This window comes from Harpegnathos saltator, unplaced genomic scaffold (assembly GCF_003227715.2).
Source record: "Harpegnathos saltator strain DR-91 unplaced genomic scaffold, Hsal_v8.6 scaffold45, whole genome shotgun sequence".
NCBI lineage: Eukaryota > Metazoa > Arthropoda > Insecta > Hymenoptera > Formicidae > Harpegnathos > Harpegnathos saltator.
The window spans coordinates 1,759,163-1,779,705 of record NW_020230261.1 but is presented as its reverse complement, the minus strand read 5'-3'; the positions used below and the strand labels follow the sequence as shown (position 1 = coordinate 1,779,705).

Sequence of the window (20,543 nt, the reverse complement as noted above, 5' to 3'; positions counted from 1 at the left end):
AAAATACACTGATGAGTTTATTTTTTACCTGTTATATGTATTATTATACTTATTGCGTATACTTACTTCATGATATTGATATGAAACAAAAATGAGTACTCGAATATTAAATAATATTCATAATGATATAAGGCAGCTTATAAAAACATTTACATCATACAAGGTTTGCATCTGGTTATATTAATACTTATATATATATATATTATACTATATATATTATATAAGATACTATATAATTCTTAAATAATACATATCAGTAAAATAATATATATATATTATTTTACTGATATATATTATCTAAGAATTATATAGTATCTTATAAAATATAAATTCTTATGTTTATTTAGGAAGATGAAGAAAGATTTCGAAGATGTGAACGATATTGCTTATCAAATATTAAACATCATCGCTACCTTTCAGTTAATAGCCATGCGACTAAAGAAGCTATAAGTGCATTGGTCACTAAATTTTCAATTCATGGGAAATATGAAGTAGCTAAAAAATTTCAGGAATTAGTTGATACTTTCTTATCAAGTTTTGATTTTGAACAACATCCACAATATGATCTGCAGTGGTATCTGTTAACATTCTTATTGGATCTATCTACTGAAACTCACAAGTCCAATTTAGATTGCTTAAAATTTGGAGAATATAATTTTAATATAGCTGCTGGAAATGAGGACAATATAGAAGAAATAGACTGGGCACAGTATTTAAAAGAAGGCCAAGAAAATTTTTTTTATGATTATAAAAACGATGATAGTGAAAGTGTAAGTATTTCTAAAGAATATATTTACTAAAATTATTATTTCAGTTATATCAATATGTAATTTTTATATTAATGGTATTTATATAGGAGTGGTCTGAGATAACAGATGAAGATGAAACAGATAATGATGTTTCTTTACCAACACAAATATCTAATATGCAATTAGATATTGCACAATCATCAAAAATATCAGATAATATAACAAATGAATATTCTCTAGCATTAGTGCAAAATCTTGAATCTAGAAAGTGGCTTTTATCAAATGTTCAAACAGATTGGTGGAATAATTTACAGTGTCAGAAATATCTTGTTACCAAACAATCTTGCAATACAAATATTTGTGATATTTGGTGAATATAATCTTTTTTTAATGTAAAATATGAAACTATTATTGACTGTATTATGACTTGATATTGACTTGATATTATGAATATATATGTTTATAGGCAGGGAAGCTCATCATCTTTACACAAAGTAATTACTCTTAGTGAATATCAAGTATGCAGAGAGTTATTATGGATGTTTTATGTACAAACATCTATGGTAGTGTTTCAGCAGGAAAATGAATCAAAATTCGTGATATGTTCTAACATATCTATTCCAAGTTTGACAACAGTAAGTATACACACGATAGTATTCCATATAATTATCCCATATAAATATTTTATTATATTATTTGAATGTCACTTCTAGACTGCTTTCAAAAGTATTCTTTTACCATTCTGTGAATGCTTCTCGATGATATATGACATTAAAAAATTTGGTGCTGACTTACAAATGGATCAGAATTCAGATTGTCAGAGTCCTCCTTTGACTTATGAAGCATATAATGCAGCACTTAAATATCATTTGTATGAGTTGAATAATAAAGTTCTTAGTGTAGAAAAAGATATTATGAAGCAAGGTAAACCTATGAATTTATGATTTATTCATGCATTGCAGTCACTATAAATTGTAAAACATTTTATCTTTTCAGAGGATTGCAATACGTTTTTGTCTTTATCAGCCAGTCTAAGGAAACATTTAAACACTGTAAAAATACTTTACGATATACATCAGAAAGTTATAACAAATTGGAGAGTTAGTCCTAATTGGAAATGTGCATCTCGGCTATTGTCGTCTTTATATTATGAAATGCAAAATTCTCATAGTTTAGAGAGAATGAATATTTGTACAAATTTATATTTATGTAGTCTTATAGTTTATCTTAACATAATTGATACATGGTTAAATGAGGGACGTTTGGAAGATTGGAGAGACGAATTTATAATTGTGAGGTAAATAGGAAAGCAATATATAATTAGAAATGGAATAACATTTGATATATTTTTATGGTATTTATGTTTAGAAATTAATTTTTTATTAATTAATAATTTATCAGAATTGCAGAAGATGAGTTGGCAGGAAATAATGAACAAAATGAAAAATTTACAGTACGATTATACGACGATGTTTGCTCAGCAGATCCAATCATGCAATTCCTACTTCAGAAAGTACAACATATGGGTCATAGTATTGAATTACTTGTTTCTTTAAATCGAATCACCGATATACAAGACACTACTCGTATGTAATTGTGAAAATATCTTTATTTTTATACATACAAAAGATATTAACTTATAACTTATTACAGACACAAGAATCTCATTAAATTCTAAATTTCAATTTATGTTACTATGGGAGATATCATATTATTGCCCATCAATTAAAGAAATAGATACAACTGAATTGCAGATGGATGAGGTGTCACAAGAATATGAATTTGAACTTGAAATTAATATAGTGGGACAATTATCAAATTTACATAATCCATTTTTCATGAAAGCTATGGAAAACTATATGCCATATTTGTTGTGTAAAAATGATATAGTGGGCGATCTCGATACGAGAGATTCTCAAATAGAAGAGGAACAAATACATAATTTATATAAAAAGTATCTCTCTCTCTCTCTCTCTCTCTATTATATATATATAATTTTTTTTATTTATTTATTATTCATGAGTAGATATATATAAAAGAATAATTTATATGTATCTGAAATAGCAGGTAATATGTATTTTTTTAGATTGCAAAAGGTAAAATATATTTTACCATTGCGAAATATCTTGGAGAATACATTGTCTGAGATATTGACTTCCCAATACAACAGAGCTAGTAAATTAGTAAAAGATATCATGATCAATGAGTACAAACTACAAACACATCTGAAACTATTAAGATTTGTTTACATGATGGAAGCTGGACACGTCATGAATAAATTTTGTCAGATTTTGTTTTATGAGGTAAGATAAATAGAAATATCGTTCGCATATATAGATATGTAATATTCTTTTCATTCAATATTATAATTATTCCAGATTGAAAACAATCAAATGTGGGCTAATTCATATTTTTTATCGTGTATTCTTGAAGAAGTATTTTCTCAATATTGGCCAGATACAAGTTTACAGTGGTCCATTACAGTTCACAGCAACATTAATACACGTCAAGTATTGGAAGCTGTAAATTATATAACACTGTGTTACACAATAAAATGGCCTATAAGTATAATGCTGACAGAAAAAATTTTGGAAAAATATAATGACATATTTAGATTCCAATTAAAATTAAAATGGGCGCTATGGACGTTAAATAATTTAAGATTTTGTGGTAAATAAACTTGAGTTTAGATATAATACTTTAGAGCAACATTTGTATTATATTAATTATACCTCTTTCAGATCTAGAAGGTTCTAAGTCTCCATATATACGAGACAGATTGGAACAGTTCTACATAAGACGTCTTGAAAGCTTAAAATTTTGGTTGTTGCATGCAATAGGATCTATACACACGTACATATCTGGTCAGGTATTGCAAAGCCTAGGTTTTATATTGGAAAAAGTTCTAGCTCAGGCAGATAATCTTGATACAATTATATCAGGTAATACGATCACATTAAATATTATCTTAACATAGAAATTCGTTTAATTTGTGCATTTCATATGGTTGTAAAATAAGTTTTTATGAGAATAATGATAAGTAGTATAATTTTAGTAATTCATAATTTTAATAATTTAAAAAAAATGAATGATTATACCTTACAGTACATAATGAATATCTGGACAAAGTTCATGAACATTGCTTATTAACAAAAGAGTTTGAAGATTTAATGACAACCATAAATAACGTACGTACATATACAAGATAATTATGTAATAATGGCATTAATTTATATGGAATTCATATTATCACATTTCAGATGATTGAAATGTGTGGTCACATACGAGATAGATGGTCACGTAAAATATTGTTAGCTGAGGAATTAAATGTTATGGAACATAGTTACATAAAGTACCATACGTATCTTGCTTTAGCTTTGCACAATGCAGTGCAGCATAAGGATGCGGATTATTGTAAGTTTCAGAATTTACTAGCAGTACTTAATATATTTCAAAATAGTTATCCGCAATTCTGTAATTCAATTGATCAGTAATGTAAACAATAGCAAACTATCGTAAAATATCATGTCATCAGAGCTAAAAATAAGAAATATGACATTCTTATTATTTCATATTATTTCTACAAAAAAATAACAGATATATTAATATTAATACGTATCTACATATCAAATTATTTATATATTTGTCGTGCGTATAAATATACTCGTCAAGAAATATTCATACCATACTAATAAATGTCAAATCATTGCTGCATGACAATTAACAATATTATAGCTTTCAATATATATAACATTTTCCCTTGCTTTATTTACAGTGACTGGCTTAAGTTCAGCCTTTAATTGCAGTATACCATGTGCTTAATTTTGTATTAATAGAGAATGCCAACTCTCATACAAATTTAACAGCTTTTTACTAGTGTGATTTCTGATTTCTCTTATTGTGGGATTAACAGCGACATCAATTCCACTTCATTTATATCAATTACTGCTTAATACTACAATGATTATGAATTTTTCGTGTAATATTTGCCTGTGCTATTGTTCCTAGATCAATGTACTGTTATCTTGCATATAATTAATACCCTTTATTTTTTATACTAATTATTTCAAATAAAATTTTTTAATATATTACAAATATATCTAATATGTAATATATTGATATATTGATACAATGTAGGATTATATATTTAATATCGAAATTGTTGATTTTATATATAAACAAAAAAGCAAAAGACATGTTAAATTTTATTTTAAAAAATAAAAACTGAATAATTATATTTGATTAACTCTAATTCAATGGTTATGAATTTAATTAGTACTTTTCACTTTATACTTAAACTTTCAATATCCTATCCCATTCCTCATAATCCATACCTTTCCAGATATGTTGATGCCAACTTCTACAGGCTATATTAATAATAATTCACTTGAAGATAATAACAAATTTATTAAACTTATCAATGATCTTAGTCGAACCTTATTAGCGGAAATCGCATATCAGAGTTTACCACCATCAGGCATTCCTTTTCCCATACCAAAATTAATTTACGGAAAAAATTGGCAAATCAGGTAAAAATCAGATGATAATTGTATATTACACGTATACATATATATATATCTATGAATCAAAATATGCAGTATTATCATTTCTTGAAATTTCAGTCCAGAGTCACTATTATCCGTTGAACTGTCTTTAAACAAATATAAACAAACCTTTTCTTATATACGTTGGTATCAATACAAAGAACAATCTACTGTTCTAAATTTGTCATCATATAACATACATGACGAGATAAAAAATATTGCCACTGATTTATAATAGGAACGAAGATTTTAAATAGATGCAGATTTATATATATATATGCAGATTTATATGTATATATATATACACACACATATACATACTATATATTAAGTTCTACTGATGTACACAAGTCATTGCGTTACAAAAAAGTAACAATAATAATAATAATATGCATTTAATTTCCTAGTTAATAAATCAGTTGTGAAAATGTTGCCATAGATAACTTAGAATATGTGTGTGTGTGTGTGTGTGTACCTTAAAAATATACATTTAAGATCGTACTGATAATATGATATATAAATTATTCTTGATATGAAAATTATACGTATTCAATAACACTTTATAAAAAATTACTATGAAGGTAAAATATAAGAGATGAAATATTTGCAGAAAAAGAAGATATACAATCTCTAGTAGTAATGTATAATCTAGTAGCAATTAATAAAATAGTAATGAAATTAATACATTATATACATTTATGTGAAAAATTTTTTATATATTGCACATAAGAATTAACTTTGTGCAATCACAACAGCACCATTTTGACCTATAGCTCCACTTTGCGCTCCTGTAGGCGCGTTCGATGTTTCATTAGTACTAACAGGAGAAGACGAATGATTGGTTGCATTTGTTGCAGCTAACGCTTTGTTTCGTAATTCGAATACTTGCTGTATCGCCTTACGGAAACAAAGAAAGTTATAGTCAATTACACCTGCAAGTTAAAAAAAAGAAAAAATATTTTCTTAATATATAAATACACATACCTGGTGTGTATATAATTTAATATGTATATACATACCTTGTGTTGTGCAGATATACTCACCTTGCCTATCAAAATTATCTTCACGTAAGATGCAGACCAACGCTAGAAATTTATTAACTTCGCGCAAATACAAAATTGTACCATTATTTAGCTTAATTAAACTGGAACTTTGGTTATCAAATGCAGCTGCTTCTAAATCCTCTCTTAATCTAAAAAAAAAAAAAAAAAATGAAATGTGTATAACCAAATACATATCATGTATAATTATCAATTATATATAAATAAAATTAATATAATTGCCTACCCATATATGCAAGAAACATCAATAACCACATCAATCATATCACAACATAGTTCATAACTTTGCATATCAACAGGTGAGCTATCTGTTGCAATATAAATTTTTGAGACAACATCAAACAGGAAAGCCTTTTCAATTCCAGAGTTCTGTAAGAATATAATAATATTATAAATGAAAACTTAACACTATAGAACATTTAACATTATCATTCTTGAAATATAAAGGATAAATTCTCTTACCGATATGAGTATATTAAGTAAATTTTCTAAAGTAGGCAGCTGTGGTATTAATTTCTGAACAACTTTGCTAAATGCTTCAAATATACTATGATCATATATTGAAGTTAAATGAAAACTCAAATGTATTTGATCACACCCTAAAAGAAATCATATTAAACTGATATTGGAATAATGATAATTTCTTTAGCATTCATCTTTTACTCACCACCATCTGCTAAATCATCATTTGCTCTTGTATGTATATCTCTTTGTGTTTCCATCTTACAATCATCTGATAAACCATCTACTTTATGGATAAAAACTTCAAACTTAATTGCTTCATTGACTTTATAAGCTTTTGTAACTGTTAAGTGAAGCTTATTAAGTGCTTCCATATAATCATCCTGAGCATCTATTACAAATACCAATGCTCCACAACCACCAAATATCATGTCACTATCAAAAGTAGGATCAAAGAAGTCAATTTGTCCAGGAAAGTCCCATATTTGAAATTGTACAAAGCTTGAATTGCTTATATCATCTTTAATTATTTTATTTGTACTTTCTAAAAACAGTGTCTCATTTGGTGACATTTTATGGAATACCACCTTTTGTATTGACGACTTGCCACTACTAAGAAACAAAAGAAAGAGTTACCAAGTACATGTAAGAATTAAGTTAATAAATTTATAAAATATAGACTTAATATATAATAAATAGCCTTACCGTCTAAGACCCATCAAGAGTATTCTAGGTTTTTGTTCTCCTGCTAATGGATCCATAGATCCTTCAGTTTCTCCATCAAATGGTGCATATCCAAAATCTTTAGGAAAAGAACCAACATCATAACCACTTTGATATTGATCATCATCATCCTATAAGAATGTTATCATTTTGAAAGACATAGACATAATGTTTTTACATAAAATTTATAGGTAAATTTTTAATATATAAATTAATAGTATATTATTGTTAACCTTAAATATCAATAATAGCATGTTTATTTCCAGAACACGTGTTCAAGTTACTCAAGCAATGTCTATTGACAAAAAGTAATATTTTTATATATCTCTCGAGAAGAAAATTAGCTACATCGTCGTTTCTCGTAACAAAGACTTTAATAAAAAAAAAATACTCAGTAAATTCACTCACCATGCTTGCGATATTAAAACAAACGTGTTATGCGATTCCACTTTTTCTCTTGATGAACTATAAATTTCAAAAATTTTGTAACTCTCCAATTTATCTGTTTAATCGAGATTAAACATACTGAAAAATTATATGAGCTATAAAATTAGATATATTTTTGTTTATAATTTCTAGGGGTGTGATGCTTGATACAGACAATATATCGCTTTATATACTGATTGGTTCTCAATGAAATAATGGCTGCGTTTCGATCACAGGTTCCAATGTTCACTGTTAGTATTGAAAATACATAGTTTATGTCACGTATACTATAGATTTTCAGTGCTAGCAGTGAATATCAGAACACAGCCAATCCACATTAAAGCCAGCGGCACACGGTGCTTGTTTCCGTGCTGGATTGCTTGCTGGATGAAAATACTGCGTTTTGATTGGTACATTTCCGAAGATGGACGGAAATGCACCAATCACAACGCAATATTTTCATCCAGCAAGCAATCCAGCACGAAAACAAGCACCGTGTGCCGCTGGCTTAACTTGAGAATTTCTGTTCTTTTTAACTACACTGCTGAATAAAGCTAAAGCTAAGACTCCATGCATGCGGTGAGCTCCGGCAAACGGCTGCGGTGACCAATCAGGAGACAGACGCATGCCGGAGCTTGCCGCAACCGGACTTGCGCCTCCCTCCTGATTGGTCACCGCAACCGTTTGCCGCAGTTCACCGCATGCATGGAGTCTTAGCTTTAGCTTTAGCTTTAGTACGGTCGCGGACATAATAGTATGTGCCTGTTTTTTGCAACTTTCGGAACGCATCCCGACTCGAGAAGAATGAGAGTCACTGCTCCGCCTGCGGAGCACGCCTGCGCAGTGAGTCACACTGCGCGCTTCACGAAAGACGAGAAATGAAATATACGCGATGGGACATATTATAATAATACAGACTCAAATGACATATTATAATAATACAGACTGAAATGAATACTCCAGCATTAAATGGAAATGAGGAAACACAGAACAGACAAGAATCATCCGATGTAAGTCTTATACTCCGGGGGACATCCGAAAAAGGTAGAGATAAATAAACATGTTTATGTTTTTAAAACAATACGAACTTAATTAAGAGAATTAAGCTGCATTACGATAATTACGATTCTATTATACATTTATATGTGATTTATTGTTTCAGCAACAGCCACATCTTCTATAGCAGAAGTAATGATATTAGATACAGAGAAGCAGCTGTTATATAACAGCTGTTTATTATTATAATATGTCTCACCGTGTATATTTCATTTCTCGCCTTTCGTTGTGAGTCACTGCGCAGGCGTGCTCCGCAGGCGGAGCAGTGACTCGTAGGGCAAGAGCACAGGCTTTTGCATAATACATAATACATAATACATAACGCATAAAAGAATAAACCAATTAGTTTTCTTCATTTCCCTCTTCAGGATAGAAATGAAGAACTCTGGTTGATTCTCTTATGCGTTTTGTATTATGCGTTATGCAGTCTGTGCTCTGGCCCTTAAGGCCTATCCAGACAAACTTGCGTAACGCATATATATAAAGAAATTGACCAATTATGATCCGTGTAGTAAAAAAATATTTCTTGTATTAAACATACGATTAGTCAATTTCCTTATACATATGCGTTACGCGCTTATGCAAGTTTGTTTGAATAGGCCTTTAGGGCAAGAATACAGGCTTTTGCATAACACATAATACATAACGCATAAGAGAATAAACCAATTAGTTTTCTTCATTTCCCTCCTCAGGACAGAAATGAAGAGCTCTGATTGGTTGATTCTTTTATGTGTTGTGTATTATGCGTATGCGTTATGCAAAAGCCTATGCCCTTATTCTTCTCGAGTCGCGATGCGTTCCGAAAATTGCAAAAAAACGGGCACACACTATTATGTCCGCGACCGTACAGCTAAAAAGAATATACCTTTATATATGGCTTTTGAATAAGTTGACAAATATTTAACTGTTTCCTAGGAACAAAGACGTAAAAAGTTCCAAATTTTCATGGTATAAAAAATGACATGAAAAGAAAGAAATTAAGTTCACATGAAATTTTTCACTTGCATATTTTGTTCTACATTTATAATTGGCCGCCACCATGGGATATGTATATTCGACACAGCATAATTAGACATATAGGCTGCGTTCTGAAATTCACTGCCAGTACTGAAAATATATAGTATAGTGACAAACTATGTATTTCAGTACTGGCAGTCGATTTCGGAACGCAGTGTTGGCAGTGAATATCGGAATGCCGCAGCCTATGTCCAATTGGGTACTCTCCACCACCACATTTCCTCTTTGTCTAATTTTGCCGGACATTTTTCCACGGCTTCTAAATATAATCGCGTAGTCCACATTATATATTTATATATTGTATTAATGTGTATTAGTTTATGTAGGAAGTTTTTCAAAAAAGAAAACTTTATAACTGCGTTCCTATATTCACTGCCAGCATAGAAAAGCTATGTTCCGATATAAGGCCTGTTTGTTTTGTCTGCACTGCTGAACTAATGCAACAAGTTGAAATGAGAAAACCTACGTTTGTCTCACTTTAACTTAAGCCAGCGGCACACGATGCTTGTTTCGTGCTGGATTGCTTGCTAGATGAAAATACTGCGTTCTGATTGGTGCATTTCCATCCATCTTCGGAAATGCACCAATCAGAACGCAGTATTTTCATCCAGCAAGCAATCCAGCACACAGATATCTATACTATACTAGATTGCTAACTTCGATCTTTGACCTATACAAGAGCTGTGTCCCGCCTATTTTCCGGTTCGGCCATGAAGACCGCCAAAACATGGCGGCGGTGTGTGTTTGTAGTGCGTACATGAGTATCCGATGCGTGTGTAGTAGTGCTGTACTGTAAGTATGTGATACCTGATGTGTCTACACTGATGTGTCGTATCTACTGCTATTTATATTAGTAAAACTGCAAATATATAAACGAGATAATGCCAAGTACATGTTGCATTGTTAATTGCAATAATACGAATAAAAAAGGATATCACTTATTTAAGTAAGTAGAATACATTTATATATAATAAATGTTCGAGGTTTGTAATATGTGAGAGTTATCTTGCAATTAAACATTGTTAATATTTCAGATTTCCGATAAAATGTCCAGAGATTTAAAAAAAATGGATTTGTGCAATCGGAGGAAATTTTACAAAAAAACACCATGTAATCTGTAGTGCTCACTTTTTACCTACAGATATCATGGAAAAAGCAAATATAAGTAGTGTTCTATTAAAAAATTTGGCTGTGCCATCAATAGCTCTGAGAGCTCCTGCTTGTGACACTGTTCCTGCAGTGGAATGTAATAATGATCCTCTGATACAACCTGTTACGAGTTCCATGATGGAATGTGATACTATTCCTGCGATAGAATACTTAACACTTAGAATGTATTCACTTATAAAAACAACGAAAGATAGAAATCCTGCAAGTAACAGACACAAATTTACAAAATTAATATTATTTAATAACACAAGTTGCATTTTATTCTTTATATGTATGTAAAAAATGTAATACAAATACTTTGACATATTTTGAACTGTATATATTCAATTTAATTTTAACCTTTACCAAACACTTAGATTAGCAACACCTTATTAATACACACATCTTTAAATGATATTCTTTCTTGTTCGTATTTTTGAAATTTACAATACTTATTCGGCATTATCTCGTTTGTAGATTTGCAGTTTTACTAACATAAATAGTAGTAGACACATCAGGTGTCACATACACACTACTACATACGCATCGGGTATTCACATACACACTACAAACACACACCGCCGCCATGACTTGGCGGTCTTCATGGCCGAACCGGAAAATGGGCGGGACACAGCTCTTTTGAGAAGTTAGCAATCTAGTATAGTATAGACATCTGTGATCCAGCACAAAAATAAGCACTGTGTGCCACTGGCTTTAATGCAGTTCAGCAGTGCAGACAAAACGAACAGGCCTATACACTACCAGTACTAAAAATACATAATTTATGTCACATATACTATAGATTTCCAGTACTGCCAGTAAAGCCAGCGGCACACGGTGCTTGTTTTCGTGCTGGATGACTTGTTGAATGAAAATACTGCGTTTTGGTTGGTATATTTTCGAAGATGGATGAAAATGCACCAATCAGAACGCAGTATTTTCATCCAGCAAGCAATCCAGCACGAAAACAAGCATCGTGTGCCGCTGGCTTTAAATATCAAAACATATGGTCTGTTCTTTGTAGCTGCACTGCTGAACTGGTGCAATAAGCTAGAGTGAGAAAACCTATATTTGTCTCACTTTAACTTATTGCACCAGTTCAACAGTGCAACTACAAAGAACAGACCAATAGTAAAAGCTATATTATAGTTTGTTATTATAGTTTCAACACTGTCAGTAATCTTGAGTATTGAAAATATATACTTTATGTCATATATATTATAGATTTTCAGTACTGGCAGTGAATATCGGAACGCAGCCCAGATATATATATATATATGTTCGTGTATATATATACATACATATACAGGGTGATCCGAAATTCTCGCATTCGAAGTACAGGACATGATACTTTATGCTAAAATAAACAACTTTTTGTAGAAGAACGTGTTAAAAATAATTAATAGGTGCTATTGCTATGTGGCACTCAGGGGCTGCGCGCGCGTCTCACTCGCGTATACTTAATCAGTGATTAATATTCGTAAGTAATGCCTTTTAAGTCGCTCATATGGCTCTCTTGTGATTAGTTTACGACATCTTAAAACTGTACTTAAGACAATCTTAAATAATAAGAATCAACTGTACAATAGCGGGATTTGACCTTCTTCCATATTGTATTCCTTAAGTAATGAAAAGTTAATAAAATAAGTACTGCCTTTATTTCTTATGTAATAAATGAATTAATAATTGTCTGAGTGCACAATATTATCTGAAAATAAAAACAAATGTAAATAGTAATATGCTTTGCGAATTGTGAAATCCCGGTATTGTTGATTGATTATAGTTGATTCTTATTATTTAAAATTGTCTTAAGTACAATCTTAAGATGTCAACTAATCACAACAGAACCGTATGAGCGTCTTAAAAGATATTATTTATGAATACTAGAATACTCACTAACTAGATACACGCAAGTGAGGCGCGCGAGCCAGCCCTGAGCGCTACATGGACAAGAGCATTTAAGCCCAGTTCCACAACTTGTTTTAAACGGAGTTTAAAGCAAGTTGTGGAACTTATTAAGTTGTGGGCCTTATTCGTTAACTTTAACACGTTATTTTGCAAAAACTACTTATCGAATGCAATTTTGCTGAAGGAAAAAGTTGTTTGTTTTAGCATAAAATATCATGTCCTGTAATGCGGGAATTTTTGATCATCCTGTATATGTATATATAGTTATATTTTTGACTTATAAAATTCAAAAATTATATCAATCATGTATTTTATGGACAGACTATTTATTCCAGTCAATTAATACTTAGGAGAAATATTACTTAGGAATCTGTAAACAATACAATTTATCTATCAAAAGTACAATCAAGTATGTCTTCATAGCAACAACACCCATAATCGGCGAACTTTCGTAAGAAAGATCTACAATTCTTTGTTTAGCGGTCTTTGCCTTGATATCAGGCTTTTCGTACAGGAATATATGCCTGGCATGTTCTGCTATAGCTATATATGAGCCATCTATAAAGAAATAAATTTAAATAAATTAATGCTATTTTTCTTTTTCCAGTTATTCTTGTAACATATTTTAAGATTATTGTTTTATGTTTTACCAATTGGAGCTACACAAAATTTCTTGTTAGTTTTACTAGCTTCAACATAGCCAAATCCAGGAAAGTTGTGAATATGTTGTATGTCCCATTGAGTATAGTCATCACATGTATCATCTGTTACCCAAACACAAGCATCATGATCGTGCCTCAAACATATCATTTGTCCATGTTTTCTTTCATATGTAAATAATACATGATTGTTACTTCCCAATCTAGCTAAATGTGTGAGTGTTCGTGTAGAAAGATTGATCCTTTGTAAAAAATTATCTCTTCCTTCCAGATCACATTCTTCTAATTGTTCAGCATTAAAGCCCACACAAGGTTGACCTTCTCTAATGCTGTTACTTTGTTGATCCGTGCACAAATGTGCTAGCCTACAAGCGACGTTCTGTATTACTTAAATAATTATTTCATGATAATTTCTATGACTTCAATTATACAAATTAATTATACAACAATTACAAGTAAAAAGATAAGCAAATATGATTAAATATTATAAAAAATATTAAACATAGTTAATATTATTAATTAAACTAAATAATATAATTAATATTATTGATCAAAGCTACACAATAATCAAGTATATAAATTACCTTTTGTGGATTTCTGCAGCAAGAATTTCATTTGGCAAACATTCACCACCTGTGTCACCTTTAATTAATTCATGCCACATTAGTCCGCTTTCATACTTGGTTAGATCAATTTGCAATGTGCCTTCTTTATACCTCCAAGTTGCCATATTTTCTTCTAATCTATGCTGGCATTCACCTTGTATTAAAATCTCATTGCCTATTGTAACAGATAACTTTAATGGTTTAACATTTATTTTAGGTTGTTTAGTGCTATGTTGCTTTGGTATTTTAACCCAAACAGTGAGTGAATCTTCATCTTGCGACCAGTAATACTTTGGAATTTTTATTTGTGAATCACTTTTTGATTGTTCTACCTTTATTTCAGATTTCTGTATGTCTCCTTCATCAAAACTGATATTATCTTGACAAATAGAATGTAAATAATTACCATTTTCTTCCATGTAGGCATAATCTATAGTACCTTGTACTTTTAATATCTGTTTATCAATATAAGCAATATCTTTTACTTCATTTTCTACATACTGTAAGTTATATGATAACAATGTAAGCTGTGTATATTTTTTTGGATCATTATTAGCAATAGTACACATAGTTACAATAATCCTTGAACTTTTTTGTACATATTGCACATTCATGATAATTCCAGGTTTTATAGGATCCATTGTAAAAACTTTTACATTTTGTCCTGTATCTCCTATTAATATTTCTAGCTTTTCACCACCATCAGAAATTGTTGAAATTTTATTACAAGTAAATCCAATAGATGGATTATATAATATTTTTGATAAATCAGCTTTTGTAGTATGTAATATATGCATTTGGTCTAAGGAATTATGTTTATTGAAACGCCAAACAGTCCAATCTTCATCAATAAACCAACATGACATATCATATGCATTTTTATACAAGTGATTATGAAATGCGAATAGTCTTGTTTCCAACCAAGATTCTTGATTTTGATTTGGCTCTAACCTATATACATCTAAAATATCATTTTCTTATTAAAAGAAATGTATATTTCGACATCATATTTATAAAATGTACATTTAAAATGACATTTTATCATCATATTTATCATATTTATAAAATGTACATATAAAATGACATTTTAAAATACGTTAATATATGGATTGAACTTACGCTTCTTTAGACTGATTTCAGAAATTATAGAAATAACATCGGTACAAAACTGATACTTTTCAAAAGATGAGTTTATCAAATTTTTATCAGGACGTAACTCAATTATTTCTGTCATTGCAACCGTTTTATTTGCAAGAAATATTAATTTAACATTACATAAAAAAATCAAATTTGTACACACGAATGACACTTTTTAACAAGATAACCTGCAACATGCACTCGTTCCCTCTCTCTGTCTCCTTTCTCTCTCACCGTCTTTCTCCCTCTTGCTCTTTCTCTCTCTCTCTCTCTCTCTCTCTTCTTTACTGTCTGCCTCCCTCTCTTCCACTCAATATTAGCATTAATACACCAAGTATCTGATAAAATCAAAATAAAATGAATTTCTATTTTTCGGTAAACGCTATTGTTCGGTAAAGACAAGAAATCTATCCGTTCCTGAGAAATTTCTGAATAGTATAATAGGTTAAAGTGAAAAAAAAAGTATATATTTTATTTTTATTATACTTACTAGTTCAGAAGCTCTTCGAAAACGAACATATCTAAAATATACTTGTCTCAATTTAGCTCATTGCACCAGTGTGTACATCTATTCAGAAATTTCTTTGAAAAAAAGCGAATTTAACACTGCGGCTATTTTCAATGGATCAAATATGTTACTAATGATCGATAAATGATAATAAAACTATTCTTATATCAGATGGCACGATGATCACAGTGTATTATATAAAAATTGCCTATTGCAAAAATATTCATAAAATATAAAAATGACTTTTAATTTCCATTTCAAGTTACTGCAGATAATAAAATGTCTATTATATGTCTATAAAAAATAATTTAATAGTTTTTATAATACAATGGAATATAAATTTAACATATATCAAATATTTGAATAGTAACATTTTGATATAAACATACAAATATATATATATATATAATGTATATAAAATCGTGTTTACTTTTAAATACAAATACCTTTTCCTAAAAATTAAAAATAAATTTTCCTTAATTAATACTATCTAACATGTAATAAATTTTCCTTAATTAATACTGTCTAACACGAGAAGTTCTTTAATATTTACTTAGTTTCTATCTATAACATAGGGAAAATAATTCATTATATCCCTTATATATGTACATGCGTATAAATTCAAGTAGAAATGTATACACATGAGGCCTGTTTGTTTTGTCTGCAATGCTGAACTGATGCATTAAGTTAAAGTGAGACAAACGTAGGTTTTCTCACTTCAACTTGTTGCAGCAGTTCAGCAGTACAGACAAAACGAACAGGCTTATGCACTCACATTTATTTTAGTCTATATATTAATTTTATGATATATATATCAAGTTAATATTTTCATTTCCTAGAATTCTTTTAAATTTCTTTAAATTCTTTGTAGTTCAACCTCGGATATTTTTTGTGTAGTATTTTTGTTTGATATGTAATACATATATATAAGTACAACTTCCGAGTGTAACACAAATAACATAATTTTTCATTAAAAATCACCTATGGCGGCAATAATATTCGATAGTGCTTTTCTAGCATCACTTTCTTCAAATACGTTTAAAGCTTCCATTGCTCTTCGTGAGTGTTCTTTCACGAGTTCTTTAGTTAGTTCAATGCCTGGGCCAGCTGTGACAATTTCAAGTACCTACGCAAAACATTATTTATATAATATTTCATTCATTAAGTATAAATAAAGACAATGAAAAATAAAATCGATCATGTAAATTATACAACATATTGTCTCTCATACTTTCATATAGTCAACATTCTCAACTGATTTGAGTCCTTTGTCGAGTTCCACTAAGATTGATGGATCATGTTCCACATGAAACATAATTGGTGCAGCACATAAATTATGTAATATTGCCTCGTCTTTATTAATGCATAAGGCTAAATCCAAGTAAGCCTGTAAAATGTTATCAAATATAAAGTTGTTTATAGAATTATTATAAAAATATATTAAAATGTATTTTCTCAAATGCCATTACCTGCCAAGCTAAAGAAAGATGCTGACCAAATTTATGACCTTCTTCCTGTATTTCATTACTGTGTCCAGCTAATTTCAATGTACCTTGGCAACTTTTTCCAAGTAACGATCCAGCACCATAAATATTTAGAAGCTCCCATTCTTCCAATGCATAACCTGTACGATCTTTAGGCGGTATGGATGGTATAGGATAATTCTGATTATCCCTGCGTGCTACAAATTCTGCTTGAGCTAAATCTGCCAGTGCAGATGATATCAGGAATGTAATCTGAAGAGAATAACATATTTATATTTATATATTAAAATATTTCTATAAGTTATGAGACACATATATAATTATACACATGGTTTAATTTATATGAAATACTTTGCAAACACAGAAAACAATAAACATGTATATATAATACATACATCCTGATTTCTAAGAGCTGCCAATTCAGCACAACTATTGCTAAGCAAATAATCACCGCTTAACAAGGCTATTTTATTGCCAAACGTCATATGGTCCATTTCTGAAGCTCCTAAAGATCCATTTACATCTATATTTACTAATCCCTTATGTATCAAACCACTAGTACGTATCATCTCTGTAATTTCAGCCAATGCTCTTTGGCTGAAACATATTCCAAGTTCTAATGTTGTAATTAGGTGTAATTAGATATTATAACTCTTATATTTTAAACTTTTATAGAAATATTTAATTTAATCAAACCAAATATTATAATTCTTGTGTACAAAATAATATTAATAGTGAAACTGAATAAAAACTTTTTCTTTCAGGACATAGATATAGTGTTGTATACTTCCATCTAATTAACACCATTTTTATATTATATATATTATATATATTATTTTTATATTATTATATATATTGTACCTGTGTAATACACCTGCTGATTTATCTTCTTCTATATGATTCACGTTCAGATGACCAGCAGCTTTGGAGATTAACAATACAATAAGACCAAATGCCTGTATGTTGTTATGTCCATTAAAAATAATGTTTCTACAATATAAAATAAAATACAAATGAAATCTTTTATTTTTTAAAATATATTATCAATTATAGCACTTACTTGGCTGTTTTTAATAAAGGATGGTTCGATCCAACCAACTTCCTTAAGTGCAAAGCAATATTTGCAATCTCATCACTCAATAGCCATCTTAAACTTAAAAATGATGTTGGATATCCAACGATTTTTTCTGCTTCTGACATAGCTCTATTCCAGTCTAATTTTTTATTTGTTGCTGTAATTGCTGCTGCTGCTGCTACTTTATTCTCACTAAGGAGAAATCTCTTTTGTGCAGAAATACTAATTGTTCTTTGGATTTGAAAAATATTATGTATCTTCCATAAAGCTATAGGATTACTTTTCCTCCAAAATTTCAGTATAGCCATATTAGCAGACATTATTAATCCTATCTTTTAAGCTTGTGCTAGCAAATAATCCACAAAAAATTATATCAAACGACTTCAAATTTAATAAAAAGAAAAATAATAATAACAGAAGAGATATCAGAACTTTCTCTTCTGACCTAATTTTCTACCATTTTCTCATGCAACCATATATATCTTACTCTCACCTTAAAAATGCAATGCATTAAAAACATTTAAAAATCTCTATCAAAGATAAAAAGTGTCAACATTGAATTAACATCTATAAAATGTAAATAAAAATTTTACATGAAAATTTACTTAAACATGAAATTACTATGTTAATTCAGTGATTTAATCTAAATCATGAATTTTGAGAATGAAATATTTAATAAAAAATAAAAAATAACTGACATATGCTGTCAAAATCAACTTTCAAAAGAATTGTTTATTCATGTCGCGATAAAAAATAAGGTCAAATATTTGATTTATACGGTGCATGTGTAAATTCATTGCATCTGATGATTGTAAGTAAAATTATATTTTTGTTTAACTTGTCAAGACTTACCGTTTGCTAGATGAATTAAATGATATCACGGAAACGCTGTGTCTCTTGACACTCGTTTAAATCGTATTGTGAACTGGAATGTTATTTGTGTATGAGATTTTTGTATACACTCCCGGACATAATTGGTCAGTTCTTTTTAGCTGCACTACTGAACTGGTGCGATAAGTTAAAGTGAGAAAAAATATAGTTGTCTCATTTTAACTTATTGCACTAGTTCCGCAACTGAAAAGAACAGACCAAAGGGCTGCATTCAGAAAACACAACGGTTACACAACGGTTGAGTAATTCGTCAACGTTATTGGTCTGAGTGTAAGGATCTAACAGTAAAGACCAATAGTTACTAAGCGCTCAGTGAACACTTAGTAACTATTGGTCCTTACTGTTAGATCCTTACACTCAGACCAATGGCTGCATTCAGCAGACTCAATACTTGGACAACATTACTAGATTTTCCATTGAATCTCGCTCCTGATTGGTAAATACTTCTGGGTCTATGAAGAATCTAAAAGAATGCTCCAATCACAGACAATAATCACTAAGCGCTCTCTGATCACTTCGTTCTACTGAACGCGGCCAATAACGTTGACGAATTAAGCTAAGACTCCATGCATGCGGTGAGCTCCGGCAAACGGCTGCGGTGACCAATCAGGAGACAGACGCATGCCGGAGTTTGCCGCAACCGGACTTGCGCCTCCCTCCTGATTGGTTATCGCAGCATTTGCCGCAGCTCACCGCATGCATGGAGTCTTAGCTTTAGCTTTACTCAACCGTTGTGTAACCGTTGTGTTTTCTGAACGTAGCCATTGGCTGCATTCAGCAGACTCAACAGTTGGACAACATTACTAGATTTTCCATTGAATCTCGCTCCTGATTGGTCAATACTTCTGGGTCTATGAAGAATCTAAAAGAATATTCCAATCACAGACAATAATCACTAAGCGCTCTTTGATCACTTTGTTCTACTGAACGCGGCCATTGTTACACATGCAGAAAAATAAGCCAATCACATAGCTACATAAAAACAGTGATTCGTATCGGATACATAAATGGTCAATTCCTCTACGTAAATGTTCACGCATATGGCTGTGATGTCATACTGTGTTTGAAATTTGACCAATCAACAAAAAT

General features: G+C 30.4%; 4 protein-coding genes across 9 annotated transcripts; 1 reads left to right on the top strand and 3 right to left on the bottom strand.

Moving 5' to 3' along the window:
- Positions 1-91: 91 nt before the first annotated feature.
- Positions 92-4,815, top strand: Grip128 (gamma-tubulin complex component 5). Of its 3 annotated transcripts, XM_011142379.3 has the most exons (14): positions 92-163; positions 348-770; positions 857-1,119; positions 1,216-1,384; positions 1,463-1,673; positions 1,746-2,046; positions 2,151-2,335; positions 2,403-2,703; positions 2,836-3,052; positions 3,128-3,419; positions 3,491-3,691; positions 3,855-3,937; positions 4,010-4,163; positions 4,525-4,815. In XM_011142379.3, exons 1-14 carry the CDS (start codon positions 92-94, stop codon positions 4,569-4,571), a joined length of 2,919 nt encoding a protein of 972 aa, XP_011140681.1. In that variant the 3' UTR covers positions 4,572-4,815. The 3 variants fall into 3 exon arrangements, with proteins under 3 accessions (XP_011140681.1, XP_011140680.1, XP_025157586.1); XM_011142378.3 differs by lacking the exon at positions 4,525-4,815 and having other exon boundaries at positions 4,010-4,310; XM_025301801.1 differs by lacking the exons at positions 92-163; positions 4,525-4,815 and having other exon boundaries at positions 491-574; positions 667-770; positions 4,010-4,243.
- Positions 4,816-5,850: 1,035 nt separating this feature from the next.
- Positions 5,851-8,189, bottom strand: RagC-D (Ras-related GTP binding C/D). Of its 3 annotated transcripts, none has more exons than XM_011142380.3 (7): positions 7,948-8,189; positions 7,522-7,670; positions 7,022-7,428; positions 6,817-6,953; positions 6,581-6,723; positions 6,313-6,485; positions 5,851-6,225 (listed from the first exon to the last, which is right to left on the bottom strand). In XM_011142380.3, exons 1-7 carry the CDS (start codon positions 7,948-7,950, stop codon positions 6,026-6,028), a joined length of 1,212 nt encoding a protein of 403 aa, XP_011140682.1. In that variant the 5' UTR covers positions 7,951-8,189; the 3' UTR covers positions 5,851-6,025. The 3 variants fall into 3 exon arrangements, with proteins under 3 accessions (XP_011140682.1, XP_025157587.1, XP_011140683.1); XM_025301802.1 differs by having other exon boundaries at positions 5,969-6,190; positions 6,337-6,485; positions 7,948-8,188; XM_011142381.3 differs by having other exon boundaries at positions 6,026-6,225; positions 6,337-6,485; positions 7,948-8,182.
- A 5,213-nt stretch (positions 8,190-13,402) lies between these two features.
- Positions 13,403-15,720, bottom strand: LOC105183929 (nudC domain-containing protein 1). 2 transcript variants are annotated; one of them, XM_019841801.2, is made up of 5 exons: positions 15,479-15,719; positions 14,766-15,320; positions 14,339-14,534; positions 13,746-14,119; positions 13,403-13,653 (listed from the first exon to the last, which is right to left on the bottom strand). In XM_019841801.2, the coding sequence occupies exons 1-5, from the start codon at positions 15,591-15,593 to the stop codon at positions 13,454-13,456; spliced, it is 1,440 nt and encodes a 479-aa protein (XP_019697360.1). In that variant the 5' UTR covers positions 15,594-15,719; the 3' UTR covers positions 13,403-13,453. The 2 variants fall into 2 exon arrangements, with proteins under 2 accessions (XP_019697360.1, XP_011140679.1); XM_011142377.3 differs by having other exon boundaries at positions 14,339-15,320; positions 15,479-15,720.
- Positions 15,721-16,482: 762 nt separating this feature from the next.
- On the bottom strand, positions 16,483-19,549 carry Pdss2 (Decaprenyl diphosphate synthase subunit 2). The gene is made up of 7 exons (XM_019841803.2): positions 19,416-19,549; positions 18,549-18,909; positions 18,350-18,478; positions 17,884-18,085; positions 17,474-17,740; positions 17,236-17,391; positions 16,483-17,130 (listed from the first exon to the last, which is right to left on the bottom strand). The coding sequence occupies exons 2-7, from the start codon at positions 18,881-18,883 to the stop codon at positions 16,975-16,977; spliced, it is 1,245 nt and encodes a 414-aa protein (XP_019697362.1). The 5' UTR covers positions 18,884-18,909; positions 19,416-19,549; the 3' UTR covers positions 16,483-16,974.
- Positions 19,550-20,543: the final 994 nt, after the last annotated feature.